This window comes from Eumetopias jubatus, unplaced genomic scaffold, assembly GCF_037043125.1.
Source record: "Eumetopias jubatus isolate StellerSeaLion01/CBP00866 unplaced genomic scaffold, mEumJub1_p1.0 scaffold_4, whole genome shotgun sequence".
Lineage (NCBI taxonomy): Eukaryota > Metazoa > Chordata > Mammalia > Carnivora > Otariidae > Eumetopias > Eumetopias jubatus.
The window spans coordinates 171,993,153-172,010,893 of NW_028274810.1; the positions used below are offsets into that span (position 1 = coordinate 171,993,153).

At 36.2% G+C, this 17,741-nt stretch overlaps 1 protein-coding gene across 5 annotated transcripts in view; it reads left to right on the forward strand.

Annotated features, from left to right (window-relative positions):
* Positions 1-17,741, forward strand: part of ARFGEF1 (ARF guanine nucleotide exchange factor 1) — a 148,008-nt gene that overhangs the window by 119,037 nt on the left and 11,230 nt on the right. For 3 of the 5 annotated variants that reach the window (XM_028113260.2, XM_088022806.1, XM_028113269.2), the window contains exons 24-34: positions 16-56; positions 149-318; positions 675-826; positions 966-1,138; positions 1,942-2,102; positions 3,795-3,925; positions 6,782-6,938; positions 8,030-8,165; positions 8,247-8,385; positions 10,085-10,157; positions 17,435-17,567. In XM_028113260.2, the coding sequence (XP_027969061.1) occupies positions 16-56; positions 149-318; positions 675-826; positions 966-1,138; positions 1,942-2,102; positions 3,795-3,925; positions 6,782-6,938; positions 8,030-8,165; positions 8,247-8,385; positions 10,085-10,157; positions 17,435-17,567 (1,466 nt within the window). The remainder of the gene's footprint in view (positions 1-15; positions 57-148; positions 319-674; positions 827-965; positions 1,139-1,941; positions 2,103-3,794; positions 3,926-6,781; positions 6,939-8,029; positions 8,166-8,246; positions 8,386-10,084; positions 10,158-17,434; positions 17,568-17,741) is intronic. The other 2 variants (XM_028113276.2, XM_028113283.2) reach the window with 1 other exon arrangement.

Consider the following 17,741-nt stretch of genomic DNA (forward strand, 5'->3'; position numbering starts at 1 on the left):
GTTTCTTTTCTTTAGAATATTTACAGGGTCTACAAGACTAGATGGAAATGCTATTGGTAAGTATATACATTTATTTCACTTAAATTGGTTTTTTGGCTAAAAGACTTGGAAGTTAAGCTAAAAAAATGTAAATCTATTTATATTATAGTGGATTTTGTCCGTTGGCTCTGTGCCGTGTCTATGGATGAATTACTTTCCACTACACATCCAAGAATGTTTAGTCTACAAAAAATAGTAGAAATATCGTATTACAACATGGGAAGAATAAGATTGCAGTGGTCTCGAATTTGGGAAGTTATTGGCGATCATTTTAATAAGGTATTTGAATAATTGTAGGATTTGCTTACATTTGTAATGTTTTTTGTTGTTTAAAATTCCTTATAATATAATTGAGACTTTTTTCATTTTCTAGGTTTTTTAAATTACATTTTTGTAATTAAAATTAGAAAACCCTTTGAATCTTTTTTTTTTTTAAAAAGTGATTGCTGTGGGTTTTAAGAATTTAGTTAAAAAATGTTTTTCTTGTTGAGAAATACTGTTAGTACACCTAGTGCCTTTGTGGAGAATTTTAGGATTTACCAATCTGTGCTATTAGTCATATATTTTTTCTAAAAAATGAAGAAATAGATTTTCACTGCTGACATTAGCACCCTGTATTTCTGTTGCCATTACAGGTTGGCTGTAATCCTAATGAAGATGTAGCTATTTTTGCAGTAGACTCCTTGAGGCAATTGTCAATGAAGTTTTTAGAGAAAGGGGAGCTTGCTAATTTCAGATTCCAGAAGGATTTCTTAAGACCGTTTGAACATATAATGAAACGGAACAGGTATTATATTTGTTGAATTGCTTAATATCAGAAAAATACCTTATTATTTTCCACCGCAGGGGGAAAACAGAAGAAAGGAGAAAAAAAACTGATGGGTTTTATGTATATGCATATCCAAGCAATTATATTAATATTTTAGGTCTCCAACAATTCGAGATATGGTTGTACGGTGTATAGCACAAATGGTTAATTCTCAAGCTGCTAACATTCGGTCTGGATGGAAGAACATTTTCTCTGTGTTTCATCTAGCTGCATCCGATCAAGATGAAAGCATAGTGGAACTTGCATTCCAAACAACAGGGCACATTGTCAGTGAGTATTCGTCTGCCTGCATTCACGTTTAAAAAAAGAAAACAAAACTTTAATGTGTTCAGAAAATAACACAAAAGTAGGATCACAGGCCTATCCTGGGTTTTAAGTTTACCAAGTTTTGCCTGTAGAAACAGAATACATAATGACAGTAATATTGTTATCATAGTTAACATTTATTGAATGTTTACCTTGTGGCAAGAACACTAAGCACATTGAATGTGTTTCCTTTCGTGTTTACAACAACTCTATGTTTGCAACAACTCTGTAATGAAGTGTCTTCATTATCCCTTTTTAAATAGATCAGAAAATTCAGGCCCAGTGAGGTTAAGTGACCTGCATAAGGTGCATGATGGAGTTGTTGGGATTCAAAGCTAGGGAGAGGTTTTGGACCACTCCATTACACAGCCTCCTTAAGGGAGAATTAAATACTGAGGATGTAAGTTAAGCCTGTCTGAAAGATGATAATGATGACCATCATCATTTTTCACAGATTAAGAGACTGAAATACAGATAGGTTGAACATAATTTTGTATATTCAACTCAACAACTACTGATTCGGGACATACTGTGTACTGTCACTGTATTATGTGCTGGGTTTATAGTGTGAAGAAAACACAGACCTGTGTCCCTCTCCCCACTACTCAGGACAGTCAAGTAAGCAGTAATGACAGATAGCCATGTCTCTTAGGCATCAAAACGCTTCACCTTTAAGTATGCTTTACATTTGGGGGTTGGTGTTTTTTGGTACAGTTAAGAATAATAAAAAAATTAAAATTACTTTGATATATTTTTTACCCTTTTAGCTCTTGTGTTTGAAAAACACTTTCCAGCGACCATTGATTCTTTCCAGGATGCAGTGAAGTGTTTGTCTGAATTTGCGTGCAATGCAGCTTTCCCAGACACAAGTATGGAAGCAATTCGACTTATTCGCCATTGTGCAAAATATGTGTCTGATAGACCTCAGGTATAGTGTCATTTAGTAAACAAAATTTTGCTGAGTATTTATTTCCAGTCTGAGATCAAAGTTTATTTGGGAATTGAGGGGATAGGAAACATTTTTCATTAAACCCCAAAATTATCTGAGCTTGATTCTGACTTAAGTGATTAGTAATAATAGCTATCATTTATTAAAGGTATCAGGTCTTTGTTTTTCCAAGTGTAATGATAGCTGTCATTTAGTCTACAGCCATACCACCCTGAACACGCCCGATCTCGGAAGCTAAGCAGGGTTGGGCCTGGATAGTACTTGGATGGGAGATAGCTGTCATTTATTAAAGATGTCACGTGTTTTTCTATTTCATACGTATTAACTTGTTTAATGTTCTTAACTTTATGGGATAGGTAGTGTTATAGCCCCATACAGATAAGGAATCTGAGGCACAAAGAAGTTAAAAAATGAGATCTTGCCATTTGCAACGACATGGATGGAACTGGAGGATGTTATGCTGAGTGAAATAAGTCAATCAGAGAAAGACATGTATCATATGACCTCACTGATATGAGGAATTCTTAATCTCAGAAAACAAACTGAGTGTTGCTGGAGTGGTGGGGGGTGGGAGGGATGGGGTGGCTGGGTGATAGACATTGGGGAGGGTATGTGCTATGGTGAGCGCTGTGAATTGTGCAAGACTGTCAAATCACAGATCTGTACTTCTGAAACAAATAATGCAACATATGTTAAGAAAAAAGAAAAAGAAGAAGATAGCAGGAGGGGAAGAATGAAGGGGAGTAAGTCAGAGGGGTAGACGAACCATGAGAGACGATGGACTCTGAAAAACAAACTGAGGGTTCTAGAGGGGAGGAGGGTAGGGGGATGGGTTAGCCTGGTGATGGGTATTAAAGAGGGCACATTCTGCATGGAGCACTGGGTGTTATGCACAAACAATGAATCATGGAACACTACATCAAAAACTAATGATGTGATATATGGTGATTAACATAACAATAAAAAATTTAAAAAAATAAAAAAGAGATGCGGAATGAAAAAAAAAATGTGTCCATGGTTGCAGGGCTAGTAAAGGAGACAAAGGGTTTGAACTGAATCCTGTGTTTTTAGCCTTTTAGCCCATACTGTTTCTTGCATGTGGTGCTGTGCAGTACTGAAGTTGACTGTCTGTCTATGGATGAGTGTGGACTTAAGCACTGAAGTAAAAAGTTGAATTGGCAACCTGGTTGAATTGGCAACCTGGTTGAACATAATTTTGCATCTTAACTTGCGTCTCTGAATCTATCTCTGTAACTATTATCAAGAGAAGTGATACATTAGATTTGGTAGTAAGATTTTTTACTACATACTAACATGGACCTATGGGGGTGCTTAGTACTTTTTACATACATTGACTCATTTGACCTTTACACTTCCCAGGGCGGCTGATAAGGCTGCACGTGTCATAACCAGGGAAATGATAAAAATGCAAGCCTGATTTAACCTGGCGAATAGAATAATACAGAAAAGCTGATGACAGAGTTGGAGCCGAAACCAACTTTGGAATTTTAGTACAGTGCTCTTCATAGGCAGTTTTATAATCTCCATCTTTCTATAAATTGTTTATCAAATTGCTTACTTTCCATTTGTAAAGCATTTAAAATATTTTTTGGAGAAATAACATACAGGTGTTATGTTTTGCCTTAAGTATATCTACCTTTCTTCCTGAAGGCTTTCAAGGAGTACACAAGCGACGATATGAATGTGGCGCCTGAAGACAGGGTTTGGGTCAGAGGATGGTTCCCAATCCTCTTCGAGTTGTCCTGCATCATCAATAGATGCAAATTAGATGTAAGAACCAGGTAACAATCAGTGTTTGTAACTATAATTTTGAAAGGCTCATTTTGACTGCAATGAATTTTTGTTTTGTGAATGTAAGTTCAGTAGTTGAAGGCCATAAGTCCATAAGTCATGTGTTTTATCAAATATAGTAATATAGTAATATTTGATAGGCAGATTTTAAAATATGTTAAATGGAACAACAGTAAAAATGGAAATACTACTTTTCCTCCAGATTTTAGTCTAACATTTCACTTTGAGTTTTAGCTTCTGTGTTAATTTAATAATGTTACACAGTCTGTCTTTTCATACATTTGTTTCCAAATAAAAATTGAAGTTAGTGGCAAAATTTATTTTCCTGACAAATGCTAGAAGAATTTCTCAATGCACATCCTTGGTCAACTTTAGAGAAAGAACCATTTCTCTTTGAAGACTGGTAAGTAACACAGTTTTGAATAATACAGGTCTATTAACAAAGAAGTGGGCTCTTTCAAAAGTATATTCTCAATAAAAGATCTATATGAATGTATGGTCCATTTGTGAAGAAACTATTAGGGATATAATGCAACTGGATAAGCATTCAATATGCACTTCTTATGTTACAGTTCATGTCACTCCCACAGTAAAATTTTTATCCTACATTTTTTACTACCAAATTGAAATGACTGATTTGTGTATCCTGTTACCTGTCAACAAGTGCTTGAGGCACCATGAGTTCAATCATATGTTTAAATAAAATCTGTCTTTTATGTATCCCATCTTCTTTTTAGGGAGAATCATTAGTCATTTGGGTAATTAACTTTATTGGATTTTTTTAAATTGGAAAGGTAGTAAATAGAGAATTGTAAGATATCAGCGATAGGACTATAAGGAAGGAATGAACCTTTCCTTCCTCCTCTTATGCCACAGCCACCCTTATCCCCATTCAAGGTGGAGTTGATATATATCCTAAGAAATTTCATTTTTATTTGTTATAAGAGAAATTTTATAAAATTAGGTAAATAATCCAAAATAGGACTCAAACCTTAGGAATTTGTCATAGAATTTAATAATCACAAGAACATTATACAGCATTTTAGACATTGAGAATTGTTTGGCAGTGGACCTGTTAGGCACTGGATAAAATTCAAGATAGCCCCTGATTCATGTAAACTAAATAACTGAGATTTACAACTTTGAATTGTCCAGCCACATCATTGGAACAGCTAACATATCATGACCGACACATCATATAAACTCAGCACTCCCTCCCTGCCCTTGTTTCTTTGTAGAAATTTATTTGATGAGGGGACCTTCCTGCTTCCTTAGTCTTTGAGCCTGCCCTGGTCTGGGACCATCCTGTTTTCCTTCTTGCCATATCCCATGTTCAGATTATGGATGAGTTCTAGTTGTTAAAGAGAAGAGAAAATATGTATTCTAGTTGATAAAGGAGAGGAAAGATAGGAGTAAACTTTGTTCAGTAATGGCTTTTTCTTATTTTATTCCCGGCTTTGTAAGGGCTGATATTTAGATTACATTTAAAAAATGTAATACCATGATTTGTATAACAGGTTAATTACACAGTACTTTCACATGTGTTCTCATTTGATTGCCTCAAAATTCTGTAGATTGAGGGTTGGTTAATTAACCTAGGGTCTCACATACTCTTTTTCCCTGTACCAGCAACTTAAGTATTGCTTTCAAAAAGATTTTCTTGAACAGTGAAAATCCTTGGAAACCTCTGTAGCTCTGTGGGCCTGGAAGAAACAGGATTCCCACATCCCCTTATCCCTAGCTGTGGGAGTTAGCATCCAGTTACTTAGAGTGGGTGGAAATGGATTCCAAGCTTAGGAGATGGAGGAAGAGGGAGCCTTGTTCCATTGTAGGGGGAAGAATGAATTCCAACAGACTTCTCCCAAAGAATAGAGTATGTTTCTTCCTCAGGAATTTCTTTACTACGGTTCCTTTACTTTTCATTATACACATTAGGTATCTCTTACGGATCAAATAACTCATGGATCAGATAACTGCTCTGAACTTGCTGTAGGACCAAGCTACCATAATGTACTTTACACGTTTATTTAACAGTTAGTTATAGCCTGCTATGTGCCAGACATGAATTAGGCCCAGAGGTAGCATAGCAGCAAATGAGCTGGACTGCGAACCAGTCCTTATGGAGTCTTTAGATAACATTTGGTTCTGGCTTACCATCAGACTTCTTAGAAATATAAACCTTTTTCTAAATGGACAGATACCTGTTTTGCTAGAAGAAAGTAACATGTAGAGAAAAGATCAAGCTTTTTAATGGTTACATGAAAGGGTTATTATTTAGAGGAAGATAAGGAATCAGGAAGGCAGTGTTAAGTTTTTAATTTTAACACTTATTCAAAAAGACAGTGAATGTGATACTAAGCAGTTTATTTGATAAAGTAAATACTTATTGTGTGCCTTGTGGGTAACAAGCATTGCTCTGTCTGGAATGTAGTAGGAAACAAACTGCCCACATGAATGTCTTAGTGGATCAGTTCCTTTGGTTTCTGGGATATCTTTTTCAAAGAGTTATAGGACTTTTAGCTAACACTTTTAATTGCTCATACAGTATCCCTGAACTAATTTTATGATTATCATTCACAATCTTTAATTTCATTTACAATCTTAAAATGCTGGGATGATGGGGTGGGAGTGGAAGAAAAGTGAAATAAAACATTTTAAGGACAAGGCCTTTGGAATTTTCTCCTACATGATGCGTCCCAAAGAAACCAGTTTTACAGTTGAAATTTCTTAAAACTGAATATCTTATGTTAGTTTAAAACCAGTTTTGAACTTTTTTAGTAGCTTCATGACCTCTAAAAACTATTTTAAGAGGGGATTCTGATGTGGCATACTTTTTTGTATTACAGCTGTCCACTTGTGTTCTATCCTTTTAGGGGTTTAACAGTAATGTTCGAAATAATGAAAACTTATGGCCACACTTATGAAAAACACTGGTGGCAGGATTTATTTAGAATTGTTTTCAGAATCTTTGACAACATGAAATTGCCAGAACAGCAGACAGAGGTAAGAGAAAAATATTTTCATTTAACACAGTCAAGTTAAAAGGTTCTGAACATTTTCTCTAATACAGTTTAGTAGATCAAATCAAGTACCTGGAAAAGAAAAAAAAGTTCCTAGAGAGTTTTTCATTATAATAAAAGGTATGTCTTTATAAAGAAAGAACACTATTTGGGGATAGAATCTGAGTTAATGAATTGGTTGTTTTCAGTGTTTTTGTTGAACTTCCAGTTTCTTTCCTTATTTTAATATTGCCACAGTTACAGACACCAGTAGCTTTCTTTAGTATTCATAGTGACATCTTATTCTGAAGTGAGTACAGAATACATAGTAATAAGTTTTATTTATTTTATTTCGGTGTCTTTTACTACAAACCAATTATAGTATACATCTCAGTAAATGTAGGGAGAGAGCCTCAAGTTTTCTTGTTTTGTCCCATATAGCTATATTAAATCTAGACATGAGGGACACTGACCTGCACGAAGTTTTACTTTAGATCTATGACTTTTAAATCTACAGTAGACTTACTGAAAACATCTAAGTAGGCATATGTGTATGCACTGGCACAAAACTGTATATGAAAATTATCAGCTAGTCCAGATTAGTCCTTTATATATTTGAGAAAAGTATTTATTTTGTATGGCCCTATTCACCATTTATGGTATTTTCAAGTAACCATACTTCATGAAAGTTTTATTTTAAATTTATGCTAATAAGCACACTTGGATAAATTCTTACTTCCTTCCCCTTTCTCTTTTATGTTCTGTCATATTATGGAGCAAGGCCAGCTGTTGATATCATGCATATTGTTTGAGAAGAGTTATAATGTTAATAGCAAGACAATTCAGTGATAATTTTTTAAAATCAAAAATAATACAAAAAATAGTTCAAATTATTTTATACATAAATTGTGGAATAATGGAGAAAAAATAGATCTCAGATACTGAGTCAAGGTGAATGTAATATTATAGAGGGAAGTAAGTGCTCTGAAAGGAACATGGACAGGCTTAGCATTTTAAATATGCAAACATATTTCTTCTTTAATTCTGGTTGTTGGTGAATGGTCTGACCTTCTTTTAATGACTTTTTTCCCTTAGAAAGCTGAATGGATGACTACAACTTGTAATCATGCACTTTATGCGATCTGTGATGTATTCACCCAGTATTTAGAAGTACTCAGTGATGTACTTTTGGATGATATTTTTGCCCAGCTCTACTGGTGTGTGCAGCAAGGTCGGTCTATAGCAAATAGTGACACAAAGTGTTAAATGTGGCCCTGGCAATATATAAATGAATTGCTCTTTTCTTTTCCAGACAATGAGCAGTTAGCACGATCTGGTACAAACTGCTTAGAGAATGTTGTTATTCTGAATGGTGAGAAATTTACCCTAGAAATCTGGGATAAAACTTGTAACTGCACACTGGATATCTTCAAAACCACAATCCCACATGCGTAAGATTTTACTCAACTTTATATTTGTATATTGAATGATAGACATAAAAAGTTTGATAGTAACTAGTGATTTTTTTACCAAACTCTTTTAAAAATACCTCAGTGTTCATGAATTTGTATTTATTGCAAACCAGACTCCTATAAACTGTAACAAATACTTGAATTAAATTCTTTATAAACCAGACACTTCAGTCTGATTCATCATATGGTCATTGGTCATATTGAGGTGATTCTGCTTTAATAGGGTTTTATTTATCCAGATTAAAGCAAGCAGTAGTTTTGAATTTTAAAGAAGCAAAAAAACTAAACATATATTTCAGTTACTTTAGATTTAATAATCTAAGGAAAATTTATTTGCAAATGTATTTTATAGTTAATTGTCATCTTCTAATGAATTAGTTTGGAATTGAATTGTAGTGAAAGAGTTTTTATCAATGGAGAAACTAAGACATAGTCTCACTTAAATGACTAATAGCATGTGGATTATTTGTAGGACATATTTGAAGTTACTTCCCAGCTCAGCCTTTGGGGCTCTCTGACCTATGCAAAGTTTTACTTTAGATTTACTATTTTTAAGTCTACTTAATAACATCCTTTAAGTCTTACTTAAGTCTTACTTAAAACATCTTAAGTAGATACATGTGTATGTACTGGCATAAAATGATGTATGAAAACTAGGAGTTCAGATTTTTAAGCATCATAAACTTTTTCTGGATATGAGTGAAATATTTGCACTGATATGAGCCCCTTGTAAGTATCCTAATAAATAGGACATTGGAGGTCAAACAAAAGGGACACAACTCTAGGAAAGCAGTCTCTAGCTGGGTCTAAACTAAAAAGACAAATACTGGTCAGCTTTTCTTATTTTTTTGGTGCACATTTTGTTGGAACAATGTACTTGACAAATGATCCCTTTTGTCAGAGTTTATCTGTAGCCCTTATGTCAAAAGACAGTATGAATTCTTGCCTAGCTGTTGTCCCTGTGAAGTCAACAGAAACCAGCCAGGCTGAACATTCTTTTTGTTTGTTTGTTTTAGGAACTGCCTCTGTTTTAATTTATTGAATTAAGATACATGATCTTAAAGATCATCTAATAAGCATTTCTTAATAGAAAATAACTGTACTAGAGTTCTTTCCAAATTGAATTGAAATGATGTATCTACCATTGTCTGCTCCATTTCCCAGGAGCTTCTGCTTCTCAGAAGCAAGAACTTGGGCCTTAATCATCCTTCTATTCCAAGTACCCAATCCAGGGATGGCAAGTTAGTTTCTTCTTTTGGGCCAAATTTTATTCCATTTATTTTTATACATTTAAAAAAAGTAGAATCTAAGGAGATCCATGAATTTTTGAAAAGTCTCAAACTTTTCTCAGTCTCACTTTAGGAAATATGTAATGACATTAATACTTAGAAAAAGTGAGTTTAAAGTTTTTGAAACTTTTCAGAAGTTTTTTTTTTTTTTTAAACTAATGACCAGAGTACCCTTTTGATTATATTATATGCTAGTCAGTTGTTTTCTGGAAATACATATTTTAAACTTTTTACTAGATTTTTTTCAGCAAATGGTTTTTAGCAGTAGTCAGAGAAGGATTATATTGTTTTTGGCATATTCTTCGGACTTTTTTATGCCTGTTTTAAAACATGTTGGATGTGTCATGTTTCACACTCGCAGTGATTGGTGTGATTCGGTATTTTTAAAGGCTCTTAACCTGGCGTCCCTCTTCTGGAGAAACTGTTCCCCCACCTCTATCTCCTGTGAGTGAAAAACAGCTGGTAAGTTTTCATAAATAAGTCATACTTAAAATTGCTTGTGAGAAGTAATTTTACCATGGGCCAAATTCTTTTATGTGAGTCCATGTCTTTAAAAAAGCTGGCATAAATCTGTCCAAAATTCTTAGGTTAAGCTTCATAATGGTAAATTTCCCGGGTGGCTAAAATTTTTCTCTGTAAGTGCCATGAAGGAGGTATTTTAAATTATTTTATAATGTAGATGGTCTGAGACACAGAGTAAAATGATGTCAAGAGTTTTAAGAGCCAGGTATGAGATAATGTAAGGATTTCCATGCCAAGGGGCACCTGGGCAGTGCAGTCGGTTAAGCATCCACCTCTTGATTTCAGCTCAGGTCTTGATCTCAGGGTCCTGAGTTCAAGGCCCACGTTGGGCTCCATGATGGGTATGGAGCCTACTTTAAAAAAAAAAAAAAATTAAAAAGGATTTCCATACCAAGCTAAAGATATTATTGGTTATTTATTTTAAAATTTTAATTTGGATACAATTTAACCTATGAGAAATATTACAATAACAGTTCAAAGAATTTTAACATACCCTTCACGCAATATATTTGCTTCGTAGGTCTGCCACAACAAATTACCACAAACTAAGTGGCTTAAAACAACAGAAATATATTGTCTCCCAGTTTAGGAGGCCAAAGGCCCAAAATGAAGGCATCAGCAGAGCTGCATTTTCTCCAAAGGCCTTAATGGAGAATCCTTCTTTGCCTTGTTCAGCTTCTAGTGGCTGTTGGCAACCTTCGGCATTCCTTGACTTGTACACACATCATTCTAATCTCTGCCTCCATTTTCACATGTCTGTGTAAAGTCAAATCCGTTACGTGTCAAATCTGCCTTTCCTTTTTTCTCTTTAAAGGACACTAACCATTTCTTATAAGATATAAGCCACCTCATTTCAAAATCTTTAATTACCTCCTTAAAGACCATTTCCAAGTAACCTTCATAAGTACCAGAGGTTCCAACTTTAATATACCTTTTTGGGGCCACTGTTCAACCTATTGCAGTTTCTACCCTCTGGTACCCAAAAATTCATGTTCATCTTTCAGGCAAAATGTATTCATGCCATCCCAATATTTCCAAAAGTTTCAACTCATTATAGCATCAACAAGTCCAAAATCTGATCTAAACATCATATCAAAAGTCCCAAATCTCATCATCACAGCCATCTAGATCAGGTATGTGGTCTCTTCTGGGGGCGTCATCCGTCCCCATCTGTGGACCTGTAAACCGAGAAAACAAATTACCTATTTGTAAAATACAGTGGTGGGACAAGCATAGGATAAACATTCTCATTCCAGAAGGGTGAAATTGGAAGGAATAAAAGGGTCACTGGTCCTAAACAGTTCAAAACCCAGCAGGGCAAATTCTATTAATTTTTAAGGTCTGAGGGGCACCTGGGTGGCTCATTCAATTAAGCATCTGCCTTCAGCTCAGGTCATAATCCCAGGGTCCTGGGATTGAGCCCCGAACCTCCCCCCACTCATGCTCTCTTCTCTCTCTCTCAATCAAATAAATAAAAATCTTTCAAAAAAAATTTTCAAGGCCTGAGGATAATTCTCTGTACCTTGATACTCTGCCCTCTGGGCCCACGGCTCCTTCCTGTGCCCCTGCAGCTCTGCTCTCTAAATCATTTCTTCTTAAAGGTTAGCATGTGTTTGCAGCCATGTAGCCCATTTCCTGCCTGTAGAATCCCAGAGATCTGATAACCTTCATTCATTTTATCCTATGTCTGTCCCTTTCAGTCTAGGCTGGCTGTGTTTCTACTGGTATATCATTCTTAAAATCCCTGTGGGTCTCTCGTGTATGTCAAGAAGGTTATTCATGGAACCTTTCTGGATAACTTCATCTCTCTTCCAGGCTTCTGCTAAGATGTTTGATTGGATCCACACACCTAATCTCTTTCAACAAAATGTTGTCTAACTGTCCAAAGAAATGTTTTCATAACAATGAATTTTCCAATTTTAGCATCCTTTGCAGTTTATCCTTCCAAATTAGCAAGTGCTAGTTCATTTTTGCTTAGTAGTTCCTTCCTCAGTGTATCTCTCTAGCCTCTCATTTTTCTGTAAACACCAAGGAGAAACTGGGCCACACCTTTAGCCTTTTGCTTAGAAATATCCTCAGCTAAATATTCAAGTTCATCACTTAGGAGTTCTGCTTTCCACCCAGTAGGACAACACAGTTGAACCAAGTTTTCTGCTACTGTATACAAATATCACCTTACTTCCATTATCCAGTTACATGTTCCTGATTTCCTTCTGAGACCTCACCAGAAGCACTTTTAACATTCATATTTCTGTCCACATTCGATTCCATGCCTTATATGTGTATTCTTTAGGGTGACAGAAGACAGAAGATTTCTCCATTATGCATTTCACTGCCTTCTGCATCCTCACCAGAATCGTATTTAATGGCCATGTTGCTACTAACAGTCTCTTCAAGGCAGTCTAGGCTTTTTCTGTTATATGCCTCAGAACTCTTCTGGTTTCTACCATTACCCGGTTCCAAAGCCACTTCCACATTTCTAGGTATTTCTTATAGCAGCACCCCACTTCATGGTACCAAAATCTGTATCAGTCAGTGTTCTACCAGAGAAATGGAACCAGTGGGAAATATCTGTATCTATCTGTGTGTGTGTGTGTGTGTGTGTGTATAAAATATATGTATATGCATAGATCTTTTTTTTTTTTAATTTAAATTTCACAGAATTGGCTATGCGATTATGGGTGCCAATAATTTGAAATCTGTAGGGCAGGCTGGAAACTCTTAGGCAGGAACTGTAGCTGCAGTCCACAGGCAGAATTACTTTCGGGAGACCTGAGGCTTTTTGGTGGTCACATGAATCTCCGGCCATATTATTGAGGATAATCTTTACTTAAAGTTGACTGGTTATAGATGATCACCACATCTACAGAATACCTTCACAGCAACACTCATATTGGTGTTGGAAGTAACTAGACCCTATAGCCTAGCCAGGTTGACACATAAAACTACATGACACCATGTTTCACCAGATGTTATCATTTCACTACATTTGCTTTATTATTTCCTCCCTCCTTCCTTTTTCTCTCTCTGTCCCCCCCCACAAACTTTTCAGAATTCTTTGAATGTAAATTGAAAATAAGATGTCCTTTTCTCTTAAGTTTAGTGTTTTTCCATAAAAAAACAAAGCAAAAGCACTTACATAATCACAGTTCCATTAACAAAATCAGGAAATTACCATTGAAACAGTACTGTTATTTAATCTGGCCTTACTGAATTTTAAACCCAGGAGGCCAGAGCTAGCATATTAGTGTCGATTGGTCAGTTTATCCCTCTCACAACTTTTAAATTCCCTAACTAATTGTCAACGGCTAAAACTTAGATTTCACAGAGAAGTACTACTCTGAATTTATCTTGAGAGAACAGTCATATCTGATATATTGGGGCCACATTGCTCCATGACCCTGATCTGTAGGAGTTGTCTGTTCATTATAGACTCCACCACTTACGAAACCCTCTTTCAAGTCCAGAATGAGCTTGCTCTCTTTTGTTTTTCTTAAATTTGGCCCACCCTCTGCTTACTCTGGGCTTTTGTTTTTGCTACCTCTGCTATATAGTATAGTAGTTTGCAGTGTGGGCTTTGATGCCAGACCCAAAATGAAATCCTGGCTCTGCAGTGACTAGCTCTGTGGCCTCAGCAAGTTACCTGACCTCATGGTAGAGTGAGTTTTGTGATGGGAGTTAAGTCAGGTAATGCATTATAATGCACATAAAGTTGTTGGAACTGCATGTGCCAGGGTGAGTGATGAGAGGCTGGGCTGCGGCCAGGCTCCACAGAGGGAGGCAACAGTGCCCCTTGGGACCAGCTCACCGTCTCCTCTGTGAGCTGCTGCTGCCGCCCCTTCTTTCACCCCGCTTCCTTTTGCTTTCCCTTCTCTGTATGGCTTACAGCTTGCCAGTAAACTGCAGTGTTTTCTCGCTGAATATTTCTTGCCGTGCACTGGAGGACTACTTATTTTTATTTGTTTCATTAAACTTTTGTTTTAATGGGTCTCAAAATTCTGTGACAGATTTTTGGTCAAGTGTTTTCCATTAAAAAGTACTGATTTTAAAAACTAATAACCTAAAAAAAACCCTAATGACTTAAAACTGCTACACACACACACACACACACACACACACACACACACACACACACACACACACACACACAGTGTTTTCCATTAAAAAGTACTGATTTTAAAAACTAATAACCTAAAAAAAACCCTAATGACTTAAAACTGCTACACACACACACACACACACACACACACACACACACACACACACACACACACACACACACACACAAGTGTTTTCCATTAAAAAGTACTGATTTTAAAAACTAATAACCTAAAAAAAACCCTAATGACTTAAAACTGCTACACACACACACACACACACACACACACACGGTCCACAAAACATCTCCTTTCCTTCTGAAGGTTTTACAATGTATTGTTATCATTAACCAGTCTTTTACTATTAAACTTAACTGGCCAGTTGATACAAACATTTCTGAGACTGTTCTTCCACCACTGAATAAGACCAGGGTGTCAGGTTATTGGGGATAATACTCATTTAGCCTTTGAACTTTCTGGGCAGACTTGGTGACCTTGCCAGCTCCAGCTGCCTTCTTGTCTGTCTCATGTCACAAACAGCAAAATGGCCCACAGAATAGTCAGAGAGGTTCTCAACACACACAGTTTTGTCAGGAGCCATGTCAGCAATGGCAGCATCACCAGATTTCAAGAACTTAAGAGCCGTCTTCCCCCTTTTTCCTGGGATGACAATCAGTCTTCTCCTTCATCTCCACAAGTTTGCAAGCAGTCTGACCTGTGTGACAATCAGTACAGGTGCATATCCAGTACTGATTTGGTGAAGGATTACTTTTTAAAAAATAAAAATAGAAATATACCCTGTTAATATAAAAAAAAATTTTTTTTGGATAGTATAGAAGAAAATAGGGTAAAAAATGCAGGTCCCAGGATGCCTGGGTGGCCCATTCGGTTAGGTATCTGCCTTCAGCTCAGGTCATGATTCCGGGGTCCTGGGGTCGAGCCCCACATTGGGCTCCCACTTCTCCCTCTGCCTGCCTCTGTCTCTCTCTCTCTGACAAATAAAATCTTTAAAAAAAAAAAATGAAATTCCCTTTTTGTACTGCCCCCTTTGGCCACAAGTCGTATTTAATGTTGTGATGTGTATCCTTCCAGCTGTTTTCCATACATTTTGTATATAGTTAATATTAATTATATGTGGTTTTTCAAAAAATGAAATCTTATTTTGAGACTAACATTTTATATTTGGAGTAGCTAAGAGATGTCTCCACTTTGAAACATAGAGATAGCTTTCATAGGAGCTCCTCCTTTTCCAGTAAAGGGTCCTTTTTTTAAAGGGGAGGTGTGGGCATATTTCTGGTACACAGCTGTTCTAAAAAATGCAAAGATTACCAAAAAATCATCCTCATTTACATTGATTAATCAGAAAAATTGAGAAAGCAATATGCCTAACATTAAAAAAATTCCTCTGATACAAAGGAGACTTTAAATCCCCAATACTGTGATCTAGTTTTTGTGTACATTTAATTTCCTGGGGAGAAGCTTCTTAGGAATCATCAGAATGTTCCAAAGAGCCAGTGCCCAAAAAATTTAAAAACTAGTGCCTGAAAAAAAAAAAAATGTTTTTCCCTTACATTCAGTAGGACAATACATTTTTTATTCTGTCAACTGATTAATTTCCCCTTGTATACTTCTTAAAGTGTACAAGTTAAAAAGAGACTTTTTTTTATAGTTAATTTTAAACAATAAACGTTCCCTTAAAGGACTTACAAATTTAGAAGTGTTGTTACATGCATTCTTCCATTTAAGTTTTTATCTAAAAGTGCTTATAGGATGCCTGGATGGCTCAGTCGGTTAAGTGTCTGCCTTTAGCTCAGGTCATGATTTCAGGGTCCTGGGACTGAGTCCCCCGAGTTGTCCTGGAGTCTGCTTCTCCCTCTTCCTTTGCCCCTCACCCCTGCTCATGCTCACGTGCTCTCTCTCTCAAATAAATAACATCTTTAAAAAAAAATTTTTTTAACTGTATTATAGTCCATCATGGCCAAAGAAATTACCCAACTACTCTAATGGGTCTATATAATTATTAGTAAAGGCCTCCTGTGTATTAAACATGAAAAATACAAAGATGAGTAAGAACAATTACAGCAGTAATAATATGGCTTTAGATTTGTGTAGCACTTCACCGTCTAAAAAATATTTTCACATTTGATCCTTTCAGCAATTTTTTGAACCCAGTTTGGTACATTATCCCCGTTTTATACGGAACAGCAAATGAAAAATCATAAACTGTGATACTTTAAATCTAAGTTAAAATACTGTTTTGATTAGCACTGTTTCTTGGGAATGTAAGCCTCTGCCTTCTTTTCATAAACCCAGGTGAGGTCGCTTCTGGCTAAGGCTGTTAGGGTAGAGTTCTCAGTTCCTCTGGAAACCACGTTCTAGATTCTGTCCGGAGTGTGTTGTATTGCTGTAACAAAATAAAGCTAGAATAGTAATGCCAGCTACACATATTGTCTGACACTGTGCTAGTGCTTTGTATTTCTTACCTTGTCCTTAATAACTTACAAGGAAAGTGTCCTCTCCATTTTCAGGTCAGAAAATCTTAACACAAGAGGATTCTATGCTTTTCCAAGGTTACATCTAATGCTGGAGCGAAAGTCTGGTGTAGTTTTCTCTTGGACTTGAACTTGAGCTTTTCTTCATGACACCACACTCGCAGTTAGTCACCTTCTCACTGACCTTTCCGGTCGCCAATTCCTTTGGATGACAGAATGTCTTTCCCTAAACTCAGCTCTACAAAGCTTTCCTGAGCACCACCTACACAAAGCTTGCAGAAATGTCCCCCACCTCTGCCACATACGTGTTCTGTTTAAACAGATTTCATGACAATTCGTGGATATTGCTGACTAGCTTTTCCACACAGTGAAGCTTAGCATTTTTATCTATTGCTTTTGGGTGCTACCAGGCCCGAAACGAATGAGGGTTAGAGAGGAAGCTTTTCTCTTAAAGGCTGTCAGCGTATGTAACTTTAAATAATTTTCTCCTTGTGTCTGTAATCACACTGTGTAGAATGTCCTTTTCATAGTGACACACGTAATTTTTTTTTTCAAAAACAGCATACTAGAAACTTTTCATCCTTAAGCTTTATTCGTTGTACTTACAGTGAATTTTTTGTTTTATTAGGATACAATATCACAGAAATCTGTAGATATTCATGATTCTGTTCAGCCAAGATCTGCAGATAATAGACAGCAAGCACCAGTGGCTGCTGTCTCTACTGTGAACGAAGAAGTCAACAAAATTAAACATACAGCAAGTGAGTTATTTCTCCTAATAAAAATAGTGTGTTTTGTTTTGTGTAGGTAAAGGATGAAATGTTTGCTTTTACTTTTGGTATTAACAAATATATACTGTAATTGATGGTGTAGTCACTTCGTTACTGTGTGTGTTCCAACTTGGGACATTCACTAACACCTGTAGTACCAGCTTT